Genomic DNA, 17,058 nt, shown 5'->3' on the forward strand with positions numbered 1-17,058 from the left:
GACTAACGCCCACTGAGCTACTCGGATGACCAACATCCACTTAGCTACTCGGCGACTAACGCCACTGAGCTACTCGGATGACCAACATCCACTTAGCTACTCGGCGACTAACGCCACTGAGCTACTCGGCTTCACTAGGTCTTCAGCTCCGTCTTCGGGTCTTCAACTGGGTAACTCTCCCCGAGTGCTCTCGCACGTCCCCCTTTATACCCCACCTGCGGACGTCGCTGCGAGCCCCCACTTATTCGACCAATCGCCGGGCGCTGGCTACGATCCTCTTTTCCCACATCTCATCGTGCCTCACCACTCACTCCGCGCCGCCCCGTCATCTGTCACTCCCGGCGCGCGCGTCCACACCACGCCCACAACGCGTGCCCAACCCCGCACCCCGCGCCGCCCCGTGATCCATCACTGTCACAGTCGGCGCACGTCAATACCACCACTACACATACACTAAACACTACTATATACTGTACTACACACTATAGACTACACTACTATACACTACCATCCTATACACCACACTATACACTACATTACTATACACTACCCTACTATACACTACACTTTACACTACATTACTATACACTACCCTACTATACACTACACTATACACTACACTACTAAACACTATATTACTGTACACTACCCTACTATACACTACATTATCATACACTACATTACTGTACACTATTCGACTAACACTACACACTACACTAATATAGACTACACTATACACTACATTACACTACACCACTATACTAGATTGAAAACTCATTTCTTTGGAGCTGCTTTTGTGTTTAATTTGTTGTGCTTCCCCCGCACATCCGATTAGCGCGTTTGGCTATGTACGGTGCGAAAGAAGTTCAACACACGTACGTAATCAGTGCGTACTACGATATATCTGGTAACGCTGTTATATCGGGAGTACCGTTACACGTAAAGTTCCCCCGAAATCAGTTTTGAGACACCGCTCTGAAAATAAACACAGCTGATAGGGGCCTTCCATAAATGACGTCACGCGATTTTGGACGATTTTTGACCCCCCCCCCCCCCTTGTCACACGGCGTCACAAAAAGTCAGACCCCCCCCCTCAAATATGACGTCACAAAGCTCTGCCCCCCCCCCCCCCAAAAAAAAACATGCTTCAAATCGCTTTAAACTATTGTCTTTGTAGAGCGTATTTAGTGTGGCGCTGCACTCTGATATTGTATGAGAAAACATTTATTTGAAAGTATATTTAATCAAGTAGAACGTGTTGTCTATATTAATTTAAAGTTGCGCATTTTGATGTGACGTCACATTTCTCAACCCCCCCCCCCTCGTCACACATCGTCACAAATGTCTGACCCCCTCCCCCTAGGTGCGTGACGTCATTTATGGACGGCCCCTGACCTGTTTTTCTTAAATACGAGCATCCCTCCAGGTAGTTGGCGTCTGTGTTGAGGTGGCAGGCATTGATGTTTTATCGAGATCTGGTATTGCAAGAATAGGTTTTACCCTTTATAGTAATATTAAAGAGGTATCAAAGATGTTCAAACACCAGGAGGCATTAATTCTAGATTTGAAGTTTTCGTGACTGTAGTAAGGGGGGGGGGTCACTTACTATAGTGATTTTGGCTGTAACGGTTCCACCTGAAGACAGAAGCTTGTGTTGCCTCCGAAACGTCGTGATTTAATTTAGTTGTTTTTCATTTATTTCTTTTTTACCTACGTGACTTTACCTAAAAAACCAAAGAGTACCAGGAGGCATACTCTGATCTAACACTGGTGAGACAACAGGAGGTATTTTGATGTTTGAAAATCTTAACACAACTCCTGTTTTATTGCCAGAAAAGGTAAAACCCTGTTATTTTATATTATTTTGGATACTGGCAAAAAAGGTCCCATAGATATCTGGTATTGTGTTGAACTCGGTTACATTTTTGATACGTTTACTATTTACGCATGAAGAAACATGTGAAACTTATATAAACTATTGCTGGTAACAGCTTCTCTTCACAAGGCAGCAGACATCGCGGCTGTGGCGATTTTCGCCTGAAGACGATGGCTTGTGTTGCTATCGAAACGTCGTGATTTATTTTGTTTTATTTCTCCCTACGCGACTTACCGAAATAACCAAAGAGTATGGTTTCCTGCAGTCACGAAAGCTTCAAAACAAGATTGAAACATGTGAGAGTTTAAATTTTGATTTAAAGCTTTCGTGACTGCAGGGATTCATATCCCTTGACAGCAAGAACATTTTCTTACTGTGGATTTCACACCTGATTATGATTGCTTGTGTTGCAGTCGAAACGTCGTGAGAATTTTGTATTGTTTTATATATATATATTATTTTATTATTTCCCTTCTACGTGACTTTACCGAAAGAACCAAGAATATGTGAGAGTTTGTCCATGGGAGAGGTGGCCACTTCTGCTCCCCGACTCCATCCCACCGCCAGCATCACCCGGTGTCCCACCTGGCCCAACTCACGCGGCATGCGGTTGTAGAGCGTCGGGTCGCAGTTGACGTCGTCCCCCGACTGCGCGCGCGCCACCGTGACGAGGAGGAGCACGAGGAGAGCCGCTCGCGTCAACTGCACCTCGGGGACACCAACGAAGCGCACGCACAAGGACACGCGCACACGCACGCACGCGCGGCTTGCAATGCAGCACCGTGGGAGCGGTGGCTACTGTATATCCCAGGGGGCGCTTTAACAGGAGTTCGAGTATGGATCCTGTCGTGTTTGAGCTTTTTATCGTAAAAAATACGTCGAAGTATAGACAGTTCTCTACTTACGAACACGCGACTTACAAACACCGTACTTACGAACAAGCTTTCATTAAATATAGATTTTAAAAAGTTGACTTAAAACACGAACTCGCACTTGCAAACTGAACCGTGGAATTATTTTGTTCAGAAGATGATCCTTTGCAAGATGTAACGAGTCGGTTTCACGCCGGGAGTGTTTGTGTGTGTGTGTGTGTGCGTGCACATGTGTGTGTGTGTGAAAGTTGGCACAGTAGGGGGTGCCGCTGGGGCATCTGCCAGTCATCTCAGTCAGTCAACCCATGGCACCTGAGTCTGTTCCGTTACCTCCTTCCAGCGACCCTTCCACACTTCACGTGTCCTCAAAGTGCACCTGGCCTGGCACAGGTGCCGTGAGAACATCTCCGTCACTTATATATCAGCGAATGGCGGGTATCGATATTGGTGTGGGGAGACGTAGTTTAGCGCTTAGCACGCTGTGTTACGAAAGCGGTGAAACAAGTTTGACCAGGACACAAAAGCAAAAATATTCCACTCCATTTATAATGCTGTATAATAAATGTGTTATTTTTTTGTTCCTGGGTAATAAGTATTATTTCCTAATTGCTTATGCCTGAAAAGTACAGAACATTTATATTATTCCCCACAAACTTTGCTTTTGTGACCAGGATATTGATATTTTGAAATGTACCTATTTTCAATGAAAAAACGTGTGCATTTGTGTCATTCCTTCGCATATAGTCCTGGTCACAAAAGCAACGTTTGTGGGGAATAATAGCAATTTTCTATGCTTTTGAGGCATAAGCAATGATAAAATAACACTTACTACCCAGGAATAAAAATCGTGTTACATAGTGTTATCTGAACCGGTCTTGAGCCTACCTAAGTCAACTCAGCCTCAAATTAGTACCGAGTGCAGTGTGGTTTGGTGGGTAAAACGTTTGAATACTGAACCCTACACGAGTCCTGTGGTACATGGCTATCATCTATCACATTCGGCGCTGAGTATTTCGAGGGATTACTACGCATATGATAGCAATAGCACCGCGCACCATGAGCTAGCTACACACGCCATCTCTAGCCTTCAGCGCACTTACATCAAATGCTTTCTTTCCAACAATAACAACCACCTACCCATCAACCAACACCTCTATTATTGTTCCTCCCCACCGCCTACTCGAGGCCCGATCCCCCTTCTGGGATCGCACTGCTGCTGCTGTCACCAGCCTAGAATCTCACCCGAATCCGGAAGAATGCCGATCGCGAACAGAGTGGAACATCGCGGTCGTCCCGCATGAACGCCTCCTCATTCGAGACCCAACATCGTCACACCTCCTGGCTTTGACATTCCTCCTCCTCGAAGACACCGGTGGTGGAACCATCAATCGCATCAGAACATCTACAGGCCGATGTGCCACGTCTCCTTCATAAATGGCAAACATTAAGACAAGCCCCAGGAGTGCAATTGTGGCCATGCAAACCCAAACTGTGGACCATATGGCCAACCACTGCGGTCTGCGCTCCTTCAACAGTGGAGGAACACGAACTCTCTCCTAAAGCCCTCTCGTGGACAGTAGACCTTAACATACAGGGTGTTTTAAAAATATGGACCCGATTTGAAATTGCCATATCTCTGCAACCACGAACTGCCCATGAATGAAACTCTTGCCACTTGAAAGGGCGGAGCATAGAGAGGGCTGGGCATAGAGTTTCAAATGATTACCGCGAGATGCCTCTCCCAGCGCACAAACAGCCCCTAGCCTCAGTCATTCGCGAGACGGCGACCCCGCAACACAAGGGGCGTTTTGCGTTCTGCAGTTCAGCAAAACTGAATCCGTAATTGCGGTGCAGCGTGCGTTTCAACGGCGTTTTGGCATTGATCCGCCAATGTCGTTGGTACCGACAATTTGAGGAAACAGGCTGTTTATGTAAGGGGAAGAGCGCAGGGCGACCACGCACATCAGAGGAAAACGTGAGAAGAGAGGCGTTTGGGACGAATTCAACTATCGTCTCGATGTTGTCCTTACAGCAGGTGGACGGTACATAGAGCATTTATAAAATGGTTAGTAAAACTTGATAACTCATTAAACCGTTTGTAACTTTTTGTGTAATTGGAACATGTTGCCATCGTGAAATATACTGCTTTGAAATTGGGTCAATCTTTTTCAAACACCCTGTATTTCCATACGCGAGAGTAGATAGATCATAAGATATAGGTTGCTATTTCCATTGCAAACAATGCACTTCTAACGCTTACGTCTGCTGCAGCAGCTGGGCAAAAACACGGATGTGTCGGCTGGTTACTTGAACAACCCTTTTTCAACTCGGTCGATCTGGGGTGAGTCTTTGATTGAAACGTGGCCTGGGGCTGGATGGCTACTTGAGACAAAAAACAAACCGAGTTGCGTAGTTCGACCCCAGTTTGTGTTCTCAAGGCCAAGTTGTTGAGGGGGGGGGGGGTGCAGTCGAGCACATTTATGATCTTTGCTGGACACTAAATCTATATGAGACACGGTTGCTCATGGCCGGTAAGTTAACCACTCACTGTCTCTCCATCATTATGTGAGATGGAGCCTTTCTTAAAGACGTCAACAATCATGGCCTTGTTTACATTTATAACTTGTTAATCTGTGGGCAATGTTAGTCCATGGGCAATGTTAGTCTTTGGGCAATGTTCGTCTCTATGCAATGTTAGTCTATTAGCAATGTTAGTTTCTGGGCAATGTTCGTCTCTATGCAATGTTAGTCTATTGGCAATGTTAGTCTATGGGCAATGTTAGTCTCTGGGCAATGTTAGTCTCTATGCAATGTTAGTCTATGGGCAATGTTAGTCTATGGGCAATGTTAGTCTATGGGCAATGTTAGTCTATAGACAATGTTAGTCTATGGGCAATGTTAGTCTCTGGGCAATGTTAGTCTATGGGTAATGCTAGTCTATGTTTAATGTTAGTCCATGGGCAATTTTAGTCTATTGGCAATGTTAGTCTATGGGCAATGTTAGTCTATGGGCAATGTTAGTCTATGGGCAATGTTAGTCTATCTCTTTATGTGCGTCCTTTCTCAGAGAAGTCGGTTAACTTGGCCTTCCTTCAATTTAGCTCTGTCCATTATAATTATTGACTCAAGAAATGTGCAATAGACACTCCCAGTTGCATCAAACCGGTCAATTTGCTTTTGCAACTTAATTCACCGTCTTCCTCGGCTTCTTGTAGCTCTAATTTCCCTAGTCAAAAACCACATTCGGCTTCAGTCTCTTGATTCCTCATGTGCATGTACAAGAAATCTAACTTGCCTTTCCCTAATTTTCCACTTGTGCATTTGAGATTTTCTTCGTCCCTGGTTTGTGCGGATCCGGCTAAGTGCTGCCCATTGTTCCCATAGTCTGTGGGCGAGGTCACTCGCTGGTCAGATGTTTGCTGGGCACTTTGGGATGATGTAAATGCAAACTGCATGCTGCAGCAGAGCGCCACACTCAACGTGCCTTCTGCGGAATTCGTTTGCGCCCATTGCTTTGCACCGGTGTGGTTGAGCGCAGGCAGTCTGCAGCTAGATTGGTGAATTGAGAGTCTGCGTTACCATGCCTGGGGGCTACGACTGGCTAATTGACTGTACTTTGAGAGAGTGCTTCATGCTCATTCGCCAAGTACATTGCGATCATTCCACTTCTATTGAAATTAGAATTGAATCCAGGAATGCGTCGCTAATTGGATTGTGTAAAAAAAACCTGTTCATTAGGAGATATTTGTTGAGTTGAAATCTTGTATATACTGTATGTTGAATCTCTTTTGTACTTTACGTATCCAACCGTACTAATCGGAGGTGCGAGGGAAGGATAACAAACGAACACACAAATAATGTAGCAGCTCTAAAGAAATGTTGAAGTGTTAATTGGAGGTGTGGGGGACGGACAACAAACTCAACACAAAAAGCAGTTCTCAAGACCCCGTGATCATATACACAGTGTAGTTTCCGACTCTTATCCACTTTGACTTCTCTGGCCTATGTGTCGTGAAGAAGGGCCGTTGCCCTAAACGTCGCCTATTACAGTATTTCCTTTTTCGTTATGAGGGCCACAGTGTTATTGACGGACGTGTTGAGCTTTTTGGTTAATTGTGGTTGTGCAGCATTGCCAACGCAGCTGCATCGTCAGATATAAAGTTTACCATGACAGAAATACGTTGGTGCACATATGGCTTCGTTTGTGTTCACGTACAGAAGTCCACAGGAGTAAACTAAATATATTATCTGATGATGATGCAACTGCGTTGGCAGTGCTGCACGACTACGTGGATTTTTTTTCCCTCCGGTTTTTCCCTCCACATGTAGAAACGCACATTAAAGTTGTTTAGATTATTCGACTGCTGTACGTGTCCACGTGAAAAGCCGCTTTGTTGAGCTATCATTTACGGCCAGGTTGCTTCAAAGAAATAAGTTAACAACTCAGTGGGATTTTCCTTGTAGGATGCGGATTGTTTAGTTGTATTTGTATGTGTTTGGGTGATTTGTTTAGGGGCCGTCCATAAATGACGTCACCCCACCTGGGGGGGGGGGGTTCAGACATTTGTGACTATGTGTGACGAGGGGGGGGCGGCGTTTGAGAAATGTGACGTCAAATCAAAATGCGCAACTTTAAATAAATATAGACAACACGTTCTACTTAATTAAATAGACTTTTTAATAAATGTTTTCTCCTACAACATCAGAGTGCAGCGCCACGTGAAATACGCACTACAATGACAACAGTTTAAAGTGATTTGAAGCATGTTTTATTTTCAAAATGGAAATATGGTTTTGGGCGGGGGGGGGGGGCAGAGCTTTGTGACGTCATATTTGAGGGGGGGTCTGACGTTTTGTGACGCCGTGTGACAAGGGGGGGGGGGTCAAAAATCGTCCAAAATCGCGTGACGTAATTTACGGACGGCCCCTTACCTTTGCACTCCGATTGTGTTTTTGTACTGTCTGTTGTTGGAACACTCTTACCCCGTGCCCCTACTGGACATCTGTGGAAAATAGCTTTGTAGCTCATCGAATTTTTACAGTACAAATAATATTCTGATGGTGATGTTTTAATGCGAACTCGTGCCACTTCCGTCGGTTGCCATTTTAATTCAGCAGAGGCTCTGCTGAGTTGCTGGCTCATCTATTTCCACTTGACACACATCGGTCGGTGGTGCCATTACTCGTTGGAGAGTTTGGCGCGAAAGACGTTGGGCTGACCTAGGGTTTAACAACACCATCGGCTTTCGTGATCAATATTACGCGATTAATAACACTGTAGGATTTTTTGGGGGACGTAATGAGATTCCGATCCACTTATGGGCGATATCTCCTTGAGCAGTGGCCTCTCAATCGCCAATTACAACCTGAAACCCCGCCCTTAAATTCCAGCCATGTGCAAATGGGGGTGTGGCTGGGGCAACTTGGATTCTGCTCATAGCCAATCACAAGCTGCCAAATGCAGTCACAAAAACTTCAAATCTAGAAAGAGACTACTCCCATCTCCCAGCGGTAAATGTTTTCCACCAACCCGCCACTGCTTTTGTCATTCCTACAGCTTTCCCCGTATGTTCATACAACTTCACTTAAGGTGTTCAGACAACTTCTTATGGTGGTAATAATACATAATTATTATGTTTTCTAATGTGCCGTCATGATACCTAGCAGGATAGCGCTAGACCAACTGAGAGAGAGCCTTAGACTTACACAGAAACCCATAGATCTTGCCTAACAATCTCCCAACCGTCTGCTCTTAAGTCTATCCCCCTTGGTCGCCAGATTTGTGGAAACCATTTCCCAAATGGCTGGCTCGGCAATCGACCCTCGCCCATCCTCCTGGGCACAGGTCCTGGCCCGGCACCACCGTGTTTTGAGGGTAACCAGGGGATATTTTACCGCCATGCATAAAGGTACGGTTAGGCGCTGTCCTTTAGCCAGCCTGCAGATGTTTGGAAAAACAAAACATCCGAGTCAGATTTGGCACGGTACATAAAATACAGAAATGTATATATGGTACAAAATATGTATAGTGAGTCCAACTGAGTCGCAGACGTTGTCGTGGGAGCAACACTATGTATTACATCAACTCAACACAACATAACGGAACCTACACTTGGGTGTTGACCACCCATCTAACCACGCTACGGCAGAACTACACAGCGGTCCCGCTATCCTGTTCTGGACCACGAGCTGGGTCCCGGACCGCGTGGCTAGAGGCTTCTTCAACCCGAGGTGGATCTTCTTCACCAACAACCCGTAGAACCCCGAGCCCCTCACAGGGCCCGTGTTATATCGGCCTGGGCTGGGGCTGGCTCCACCTCTCGCCCCGCCCACTTTCTAGATCTCTCGAGCTCTTTCCCGAAGGCTCCCAAGAGCTCCTCTATACCACGTGACTGCCCAGCGGCCCCCGTCCATCAGTGGCCCCCCTCCAATATCATTCGGTCACGTGTCGGCAGGTCAACCAGCGTATCATGCCCCAACATATCCCAGGCTGGCTGACACTCTCTCGCTCCCACACCGGGAGCCCACACCACACACTGTACGTGGTGCTTCTACGCTAACCAGTGCTCACTCAAGCCCCGCTAGGGCTGGTACTATGCCCAGTAACCGGGCTGCACATAATGACAACATATTATCTGCCGTGGCCTCGCAAGCCCGGCATCACACAGTGACGTTCACAGTCACTACATCACCCCCCCTCCATAGCATCCAGCCGTCCCGGCTGCCAACTCCCCCGCGAGTAAGCAAACGACATACATATATACAGAACAACAAACAAGTGTGCTCCAACGTAACCCTGGCTGTTTAATACATACAATCGACAGGAAGGACAAGATCAAAGGGCTCGCATAATGCACATGCATAATGTACGTTGACTCATTAATCCCCCCCCCCCACTTTGCGCAAGAGCGTAGAAGTGTGGCCACCACATCTACGCCTCTATATAAGTGTAGTGACATTGTGGGATGTCACTGTGCTATGCCAGCCCTAGAGAGGCATGGCATAAAATGTAAAAATATCGCAGACACCCACTATGATGTGGGTGTAGTCCTGGCCCTAGAGGGGCTTGGTGAGCGCTCGTTGATAGCGCTAGGTGGCACCACGCTTGGCATGCAGTGCCAGCCCTACAGGATAGGGTGTGTGAGTTCCGGGGTTACTAAAGGCCATGGCACTCTGGTTGACCCGAGAGGACACGTGACCAGTTAAGTCTACAAAGGGGCCCCGAGTGGGGGCTAGAGGTGGTCACGTGGTCCGGGTCCAGATCCTGCTTGAGGATTCTGGAAGGTGGTCGTGGCCAAGGGCGGAGCCAGCCATGCCGCAGAGAATATAAGCCGGGTCCCCCAGAGGGACCAGCATTATTGTTCATCTTGAAGAAGCCTTCGTCTACATCCTACATTCTACCGAGTCACCAAGACGTGGACCTGGACCCGAGCTGTGGTCCGGTCCATTGTAGCTAGTCACGTTGTAATTAGTGTAGTTAGCCTGGTGGTCCCCACCATAGGTTGTTATTCTGTTAAGGGGCAGTTACCCCGTGTGTTGTTGTTAAATAAATGTGTTACCTCCAAGAGTACATTTGCGACTCAGTTGAACTCACTACATATGGATCTAAACAGTTAGACTTCTCCACAAATATGACTGTCGCCTGATGAAGCTAGTTGTAATAACTGGCAAAACGTCATTCTTAGATTGTAAATGTTGTGGCTTGGCTCTCCAACACACCGGTGTGCTGGACCAGTGACGAATTGGCATATTCTGTTTACGTGAAAACCCTTACTAGTTCGCCGTGTTGGGTGGTGGCAGGTGTTAACGACACATTTATACATTTACGCGATCTAACCCAAAAAACCTCTATTATGGACTCATCGGATATCTCCAGGATTCATACTGGATTCTGATTCTGAAGGAGATTTCAGTGTAGATCGTTCAGAAGCGCAGCCACGCCGAAGATGGATAGTGGTGACTGTGATGCACGATCGCACCACGTTTATTACTGCAGGTGTGGAATATCAACCGCCGTGCTGCGTAGCCACAGCCCATCGTGATAGCCTGGCCTTCTCAGCCAATCTGCAGCCTGTGAAAAATGTTAACTACCTCGCCTGCTATACAGGAGGACGTGGGTTTGATCCCGACTCTGATGCCTACTGTATATTTTGAGTTTACATGTCTCTCTCCCCGTGGTCGCATGGACACTTCTCTGGGTCCTCCGGCTTTTACATCCACATTTAGAAACAACACGCGTTAAGTGTATTTGGCTGCTGTAAATTTGCACATGATGATAAACCACTTCGTTGAGCTATCATTTGTGATAGCCAGGTCGCTTCTGAAAAATAACTATATAGCTAAGTGGGCCTTACCTGGTAAAATAAAAATAGTTTTAGTTTAGATAATTATTGTTACGCGTGTTCAACTAGGAAATAAAATCATTTTACAGAAAAGCCGATCATTACAAGAATAATAGTGTAGGCCGGGTTCTTTTTAGTGCAGGATTTTATTGTCATTTACATGTTTTTTTATATTATTGCTTGGCATAAGCCAAACTAATGGGGCCCCCACACGCAGTGGTGAAAGTGGGCACTGCACGGTGTACGACTCCCAGTCGTCCATCTCTGTCGCTGCAGCATTCCGAGCACTCACAATGGCTCAAATGTCTTTGTTGTTGTACCGTTCTGACCCCGTGCCCACTGCTGGACATCTGTGAAAAAAGCTTTATAGCTCATCGGATTCCTCCAGCATAAAAACATCTTCAGAAATGTATATTGACGTTGACCCGAAGACGAGAGCATGAGAACACAGCAATTCGTCGGAAACTCCCGGCAGTTCTATTGCCGAATGCGCAAAAGCTGAGTGAGTTTTTCTTTACATACTTCCGTATCGTTTGAAGCTTACCCCAGGGAAGCCCCACTAAGTCGCATGCTTCTTCTTGAAGAGGGTCCTGCCAAGTGTTGTTGCAGCAATGCCGCTTCGGTGTGTGATCCCAATTGAGTACGTATGTTTGTTCAACTTCTTTCGCACCGTGCGCAGCCAACCGCACTAATCATCCCAATGCTGAATGGTAATTTTTTCATATTATTGGTTCTTTCGGTAAAGTCACGTAGAAGGGAAATAATAAAATAATAAAATTTGAACATAATAAAAATTCTCACGACGTTTCGATTGCAACACAAGCATCTCTCCCACTTCAGCTAACACAATTTCTTGCTGTAGTTTTCACACCTGATGATGATTGCTTGTGTTGCAATTGAAACGTCGTGAGAATGTTTATGATGTTTTATTTTTATTATTTTATTATTTCCCTTCTTCGTGACTTTACCGAAACAACCAAGAAAATGAATCCCTGTAGTCACGAAAGCTTTAAATCGAAATGTAATTATTTCAGCATTAGAATGTTTGGTTAATACCGGTTACATCGTGGGGTTTTGTTTAGTAATGGGAGGAAACCGGAGAACCTGGAGGAAATTCCATGAAGAACAGGGGGAAGAGAACATTCAAACTCCACCAGAAAGGCGCCCGAGTCAGGAATCGAACCCAGGGCCCTTCTCGCTGTGGGATGGAAGTATTGCCACTGCGTCTGCATCCCTCCTACCCAAATTAGGGGTCGGAATTCAGAAGCTGCAGTCGGCAACTGTAGTAAGTGTGTGAAGACCATTGCAATGTGAGATATACCCCTTGCAACCACTCCACCTCTTGCCGCAGCTGAGACAAATTATTCAGGCCATCTAAATTTTCAGGAAACGCAGTGAACGCACAACGCAGGGAATGCATAACGCAGTGAAGACATATCAAGAAAGGGAACTCTGAGGATACACAAGACAAATACACAAAACACATAGACACAAAACATACACATAACTCAAATTAATTATAACAGCGATACAGGGACATAACTCATAGCATGAGAACAACCGATCAGCACGGTTGGCTACGTACGGTGCGAAACAAGTTCAACATACATACAAGACACAGAACTCACAACACAGTAAAACACAAGAACTCAAGACAGCTGTGGTGTAGGACTAATTCCTCCAAACGCTAACGGAGAGGAGCCACTCGCTGAAGTCTGGGAAACAGCGGCTATTAGATCCGGTGTCTTACTCCGGCCCCCAATTCATCACACTGTGACAATGACAGCTCGCCGAATTCCCTCGCCACACTGGCTCAAGCGTAGCACATATGAGCACGGTTTGCGCCGTCCACCCAGGCTCCCGTCGTGGTTGTGAGAAGTTGGCTGGCGTAGCCTGGCTCCTCGGCTGTGGAACCCAGTGCTTCTCACTACCGGAGCTCTGGTAGTAGAAGAGGAAGTCCCAGTACGAGGAGGGAAGATTGAGGTGGTAGAAGAGAACACGAGGGACACAAACCCCGCACACCATAACTATCACACACATACACCCAGCCCACAAACCCATCTCCTACACCCACTATACCCACCACATCCACCACACACTCCACAACCACCAGAGCAATTTATCCCACTAAGCCTTCCACCACTCCCACTACATCAAGGTGACCCACCACACCGACCACACATCCATTACACCAACCCCACCAACCCCCACCCTCCACACCAGTCTAACCAAACCCACCAACCATAACCTCCACGCCAACCAAATCCACAACACTCACCACGCCAACCTAACCAAACATCACCAACTCCACCGAGCCATCCACTACAATACCTGCACACCAACCCCGCACACCACACCAATCCCACGAACCCATTGACCAAGCCACCCTCCGAAACACAACAACAACAACCACTGCCATTTGCCCTTAAGTGGCGGTGACATTATCTCGACGCTCGTGCCAGGGTTTGTGCACTTTAAGGCCACGTGAAGTGTCGAACGCCCGCTGGCATGTCACAGGACAGACCCATCAGGTACCATGGGTTGACTGACTGAGATAACTGGCAGATGCACCACATGTGCCCCATACCCTCCGCAACAACCACACCCACCACATCAACAACATTAACCACACCCACCCATCTAAATACATTAAACTCCAGCGCTGAAGTTGGCAGCCATCTTCATGTATGTATGTTGAACTTCTTTTCGCACTGTACGTAGCCAACCGTGGTAGTCGGAGGTGCGGAGGAAGGACAATAAACTAACACACAAAAAGCAGTTCTAAAGAAAGGGCGCCGTGCAGTGCATCGCTATGAGCGACAGATTCGTTTGAGTTACGTCACAGTATCGAGGGCACGGAGTGTGAATGCTGCGAGCCGACGGCGAGTGGATCGTGAGAATGATTATTCACTTCTGCAGAAACCCGATCTGAGGCGTCGATGGCTTTTGTGTAGGTTTTCAATGTGTGCTGCGTGCTGACATTCAATTGGGAATCTGGCCAGGTGACCAGATACCTGCAGGGGATGACATTCTCCGTGGGGGGGGGAACACACAAAGGGGGTGTTTTAGAGAACGTACACCTAGCAATGGGCGATTGATGATTGTGGCGAAATGGGATTTGTCGTGATTTCCACTGTGGCTATTGCGTAGGTATATTTGTATAAAACAGAGGAGTGTAATTCAAGAAAAGTCAGAATCAGCGTTGATGTGGAACTGACGGAGAAAATCCCAGCAAGAAAGGGAGTTAAACAAGGATGTGCGTATGTACATTTAACGTATTTCACGCCGTACATAGCCAAACCATTCTCATTGGAGGTCCGGGGGAAGGACAACAAACTAAGCACAAAAAGCAGTTGTAAAGAAATGAGTTTTCAATCTAGATGACTTAAAACTACATAGCTCCAGTGGCTTCCAGATATCGGAAGATATTCTGAGCCTTCACTGCCTGTGGAGATGGTGTTTATGTCAGCTTTGGTGCTCATGGTAATGTCTTCAACCTCTCCATAATTAAGACCCAATCTCTCTGCCTGGTGTCGATACCGCTGGACTGTCAGTTTTCAGATAACAAGTGCCTTCCTGACGTTATCTGCACAAGCCGTTCAGAACATCACGGATAGTTTTACGCTGGCTGCGGTGATGGTGCTGAAAGGATCCATCCAACAGGGTCCATCATCGTAGAGTGAGAGCCCTGATCAGTGACAAGGACTTTGAAGCATAGTGTGAGCTACCAGGCGAACGAGTTAACATTTCGCCACGGTGGCGTGATGTTAACTACCTCGCCTGGTATACAGGAGGTCGTCCGTTCGATCCCTGACGCCTGCTGCTGTATATTTGTTTGCATGTTTTCCCCGAGGGCGCTGGGATTTTTTACAGGTCCTCCAGTTTTCCCCTACACATTCGGAAGTGTTTAGGAGTATTTGGCTGCTATAAATCTCCACATTATAAGCCACTTCGTTGAGCCATCATTTGTGGCCAGGTCACTTCTCAAAAAGCGCTAAATATCTCAGTGGGCCTCACCTGATCAAATTAAAACAAAGTTTGGTTTTAAATAGTTTAGTTTAAGTATTTCGGAAGCACTGACACTGATGACTGTGATCTGGATATGGAACTGGACAGCTGCATTTTATAGTACCTCCTCAGCATTTGGTCATATGTTGAAGAGGCTATGGTCATCCCATCATATTATTTCTCAAGCCAAAGTGGAGGTTTACTCGGCATTGGTTACATCTGCATTATTATACGGGCCTGAGACCCGAACCCTGTACAACAGAGGTCGTGACGTTCTCTATGAAGGACCATTGTCTCGAATTCACATTGTATTGCAGCTCTTGAAATGGTGATTTTTTTTTTTTACCAAATTCGAAAAAAATGGTTTTTGTTATTTCGGTTGCCAACCCCTGCTATATAGGCACCAAATAAGCAAGCTACGCAAGTTCCAACATCATCACTTCCGTTATATCCGAGATCCACAACGCTGAGAGGTTGACCAACGGTGAGGCACTGGACAGGGTAGGGATAACTGGACATTGAAATCGTGCTGAGTCAGCATCAGCTTGCATTGGGGACGGACATGTAACGAGCATGTCAGACGATCGCATTCCATAGCGGCAGCTCGTGAACTGGCGAACTCTGTCAATGCTGAAATTTGTAAGGTCGTCCCCTTTGTTGGAATAATACCCTAAAAAATACACTCATACACGAAATGGACATAAGTGGCGGTAGCCCGGTGCAGCATCACAACACACCGATCTTACACTATGAGATCTCTTTTACCAGTGGCAAAATATGATAGTAGGTTTTTACCCTTTTAACTGGTACAAAACTGACACCTTTAGTCAAGGCATCATGTTTGCAATGACCACAACACAAGTAGTCAAAAAAGCAAACAAAAAGAAGCAACTCTGATAAGGATGATAATATGCACTGTCCTTGAAGTTGATTGGCCCACACCCGAGACGGCTTTCTTTAGAGCCTAGTCCCCATTGGTGTAGGGCCAGATGACACCAGAAGGCGTACAACTCAAACACAGTGCAATATCAGAGTATTGAGAGCTCGGGGTAAGCATTTACACTATGAGATCTCTTTTACCAGTGGCAAAATATGATAGTAGGTTTTTATCAGAGTTGCTTCTTTTTGTTTGCTTTTTTGACTACTTGTGTTGTGGTCATTGCAAACATGATGCCTTGACTAAAGGTGTCAGTTTTGTACCAGTTAAAAGGGTAAAAACCTACTATCATATTTTGCCACTGGTAAAAGAGATCTCATAGTGTAAATGCTTACCCCGAGCTCTCAATACTCTGATATTGCACTGTGTTTGAGTTGTACGCCTTCTGGTGTCATCTGGCCCTACACCAATGGGGACTAGGCTCTAAAGAAAGCCGTCTCGGGTGTGGGCCAATCAACTTCAAGGACAGTGCATATTATCATCCTTATCAGAGTTGCTTCTTTTTGTTTGCTTTTTTGACTACTTGTGTTGTGGTCATTGCAAACATGATGCCTTGACTAAAGGTGTCAGTTTTGTACCAGTTAAAAGGGTAAAAACCTACTATCATATTTTGCCACTGGTAAAAGAGATCTCATAGTGTAAATGCTTACCCCGAGCTCTCAATACTCTGATATTGCACTGTGTTTGAGTTGTACGCCTTCTGGTGTCATCTGGCCCTACACCAATGGGGACTAGGCTCTAAAGAAAGCCGTCTCGGGTGTGGGCCAATCAACTTCAAGGACAGTGCATATTATCATCCTTATCAGAGTTGCTTCTTTTTGTTTGCTTTTTTGACTACTTGTGTTGTGGTCATTGCAAACATGATGCCTTGACTAAAGGTGTCAGTTTTGTACCAGTTAAAAGGGTAAAAACCTACTATCATATTTTGCCACTGGTAAAAGAGATCTCATAGTGTAAATGCTTACCCCGAGCTCTCAATACTCTGATATTGCACTGTGTTTGAGTTGTACGCCTTCTGGTGTC

At 46.2% G+C, this 17,058-nt stretch overlaps 1 protein-coding gene across 1 annotated transcript in view; it reads right to left on the reverse strand.

Moving 5' to 3' along the window:
- The window catches only part of ZPLD1 (zona pellucida like domain containing 1), a 121,683-nt gene that overhangs the window by 75,325 nt on the left and 29,300 nt on the right, over window positions 1–17,058 (reverse strand). Inside the window, exon 4 of the mRNA XM_078882413.1 lies at window positions 2,476–2,578. Within this exon, the coding sequence (XP_078738539.1) occupies window positions 2,476–2,578 (103 nt within the window). The remainder of the gene's footprint in view (window positions 1–2,475; window positions 2,579–17,058) is intronic.

This window comes from Lampetra fluviatilis, chromosome 65 (assembly GCF_964198595.1).
Source record: "Lampetra fluviatilis chromosome 65, kcLamFluv1.1, whole genome shotgun sequence".
Lineage (NCBI taxonomy): Eukaryota > Metazoa > Chordata > Hyperoartia > Petromyzontiformes > Petromyzontidae > Lampetra > Lampetra fluviatilis.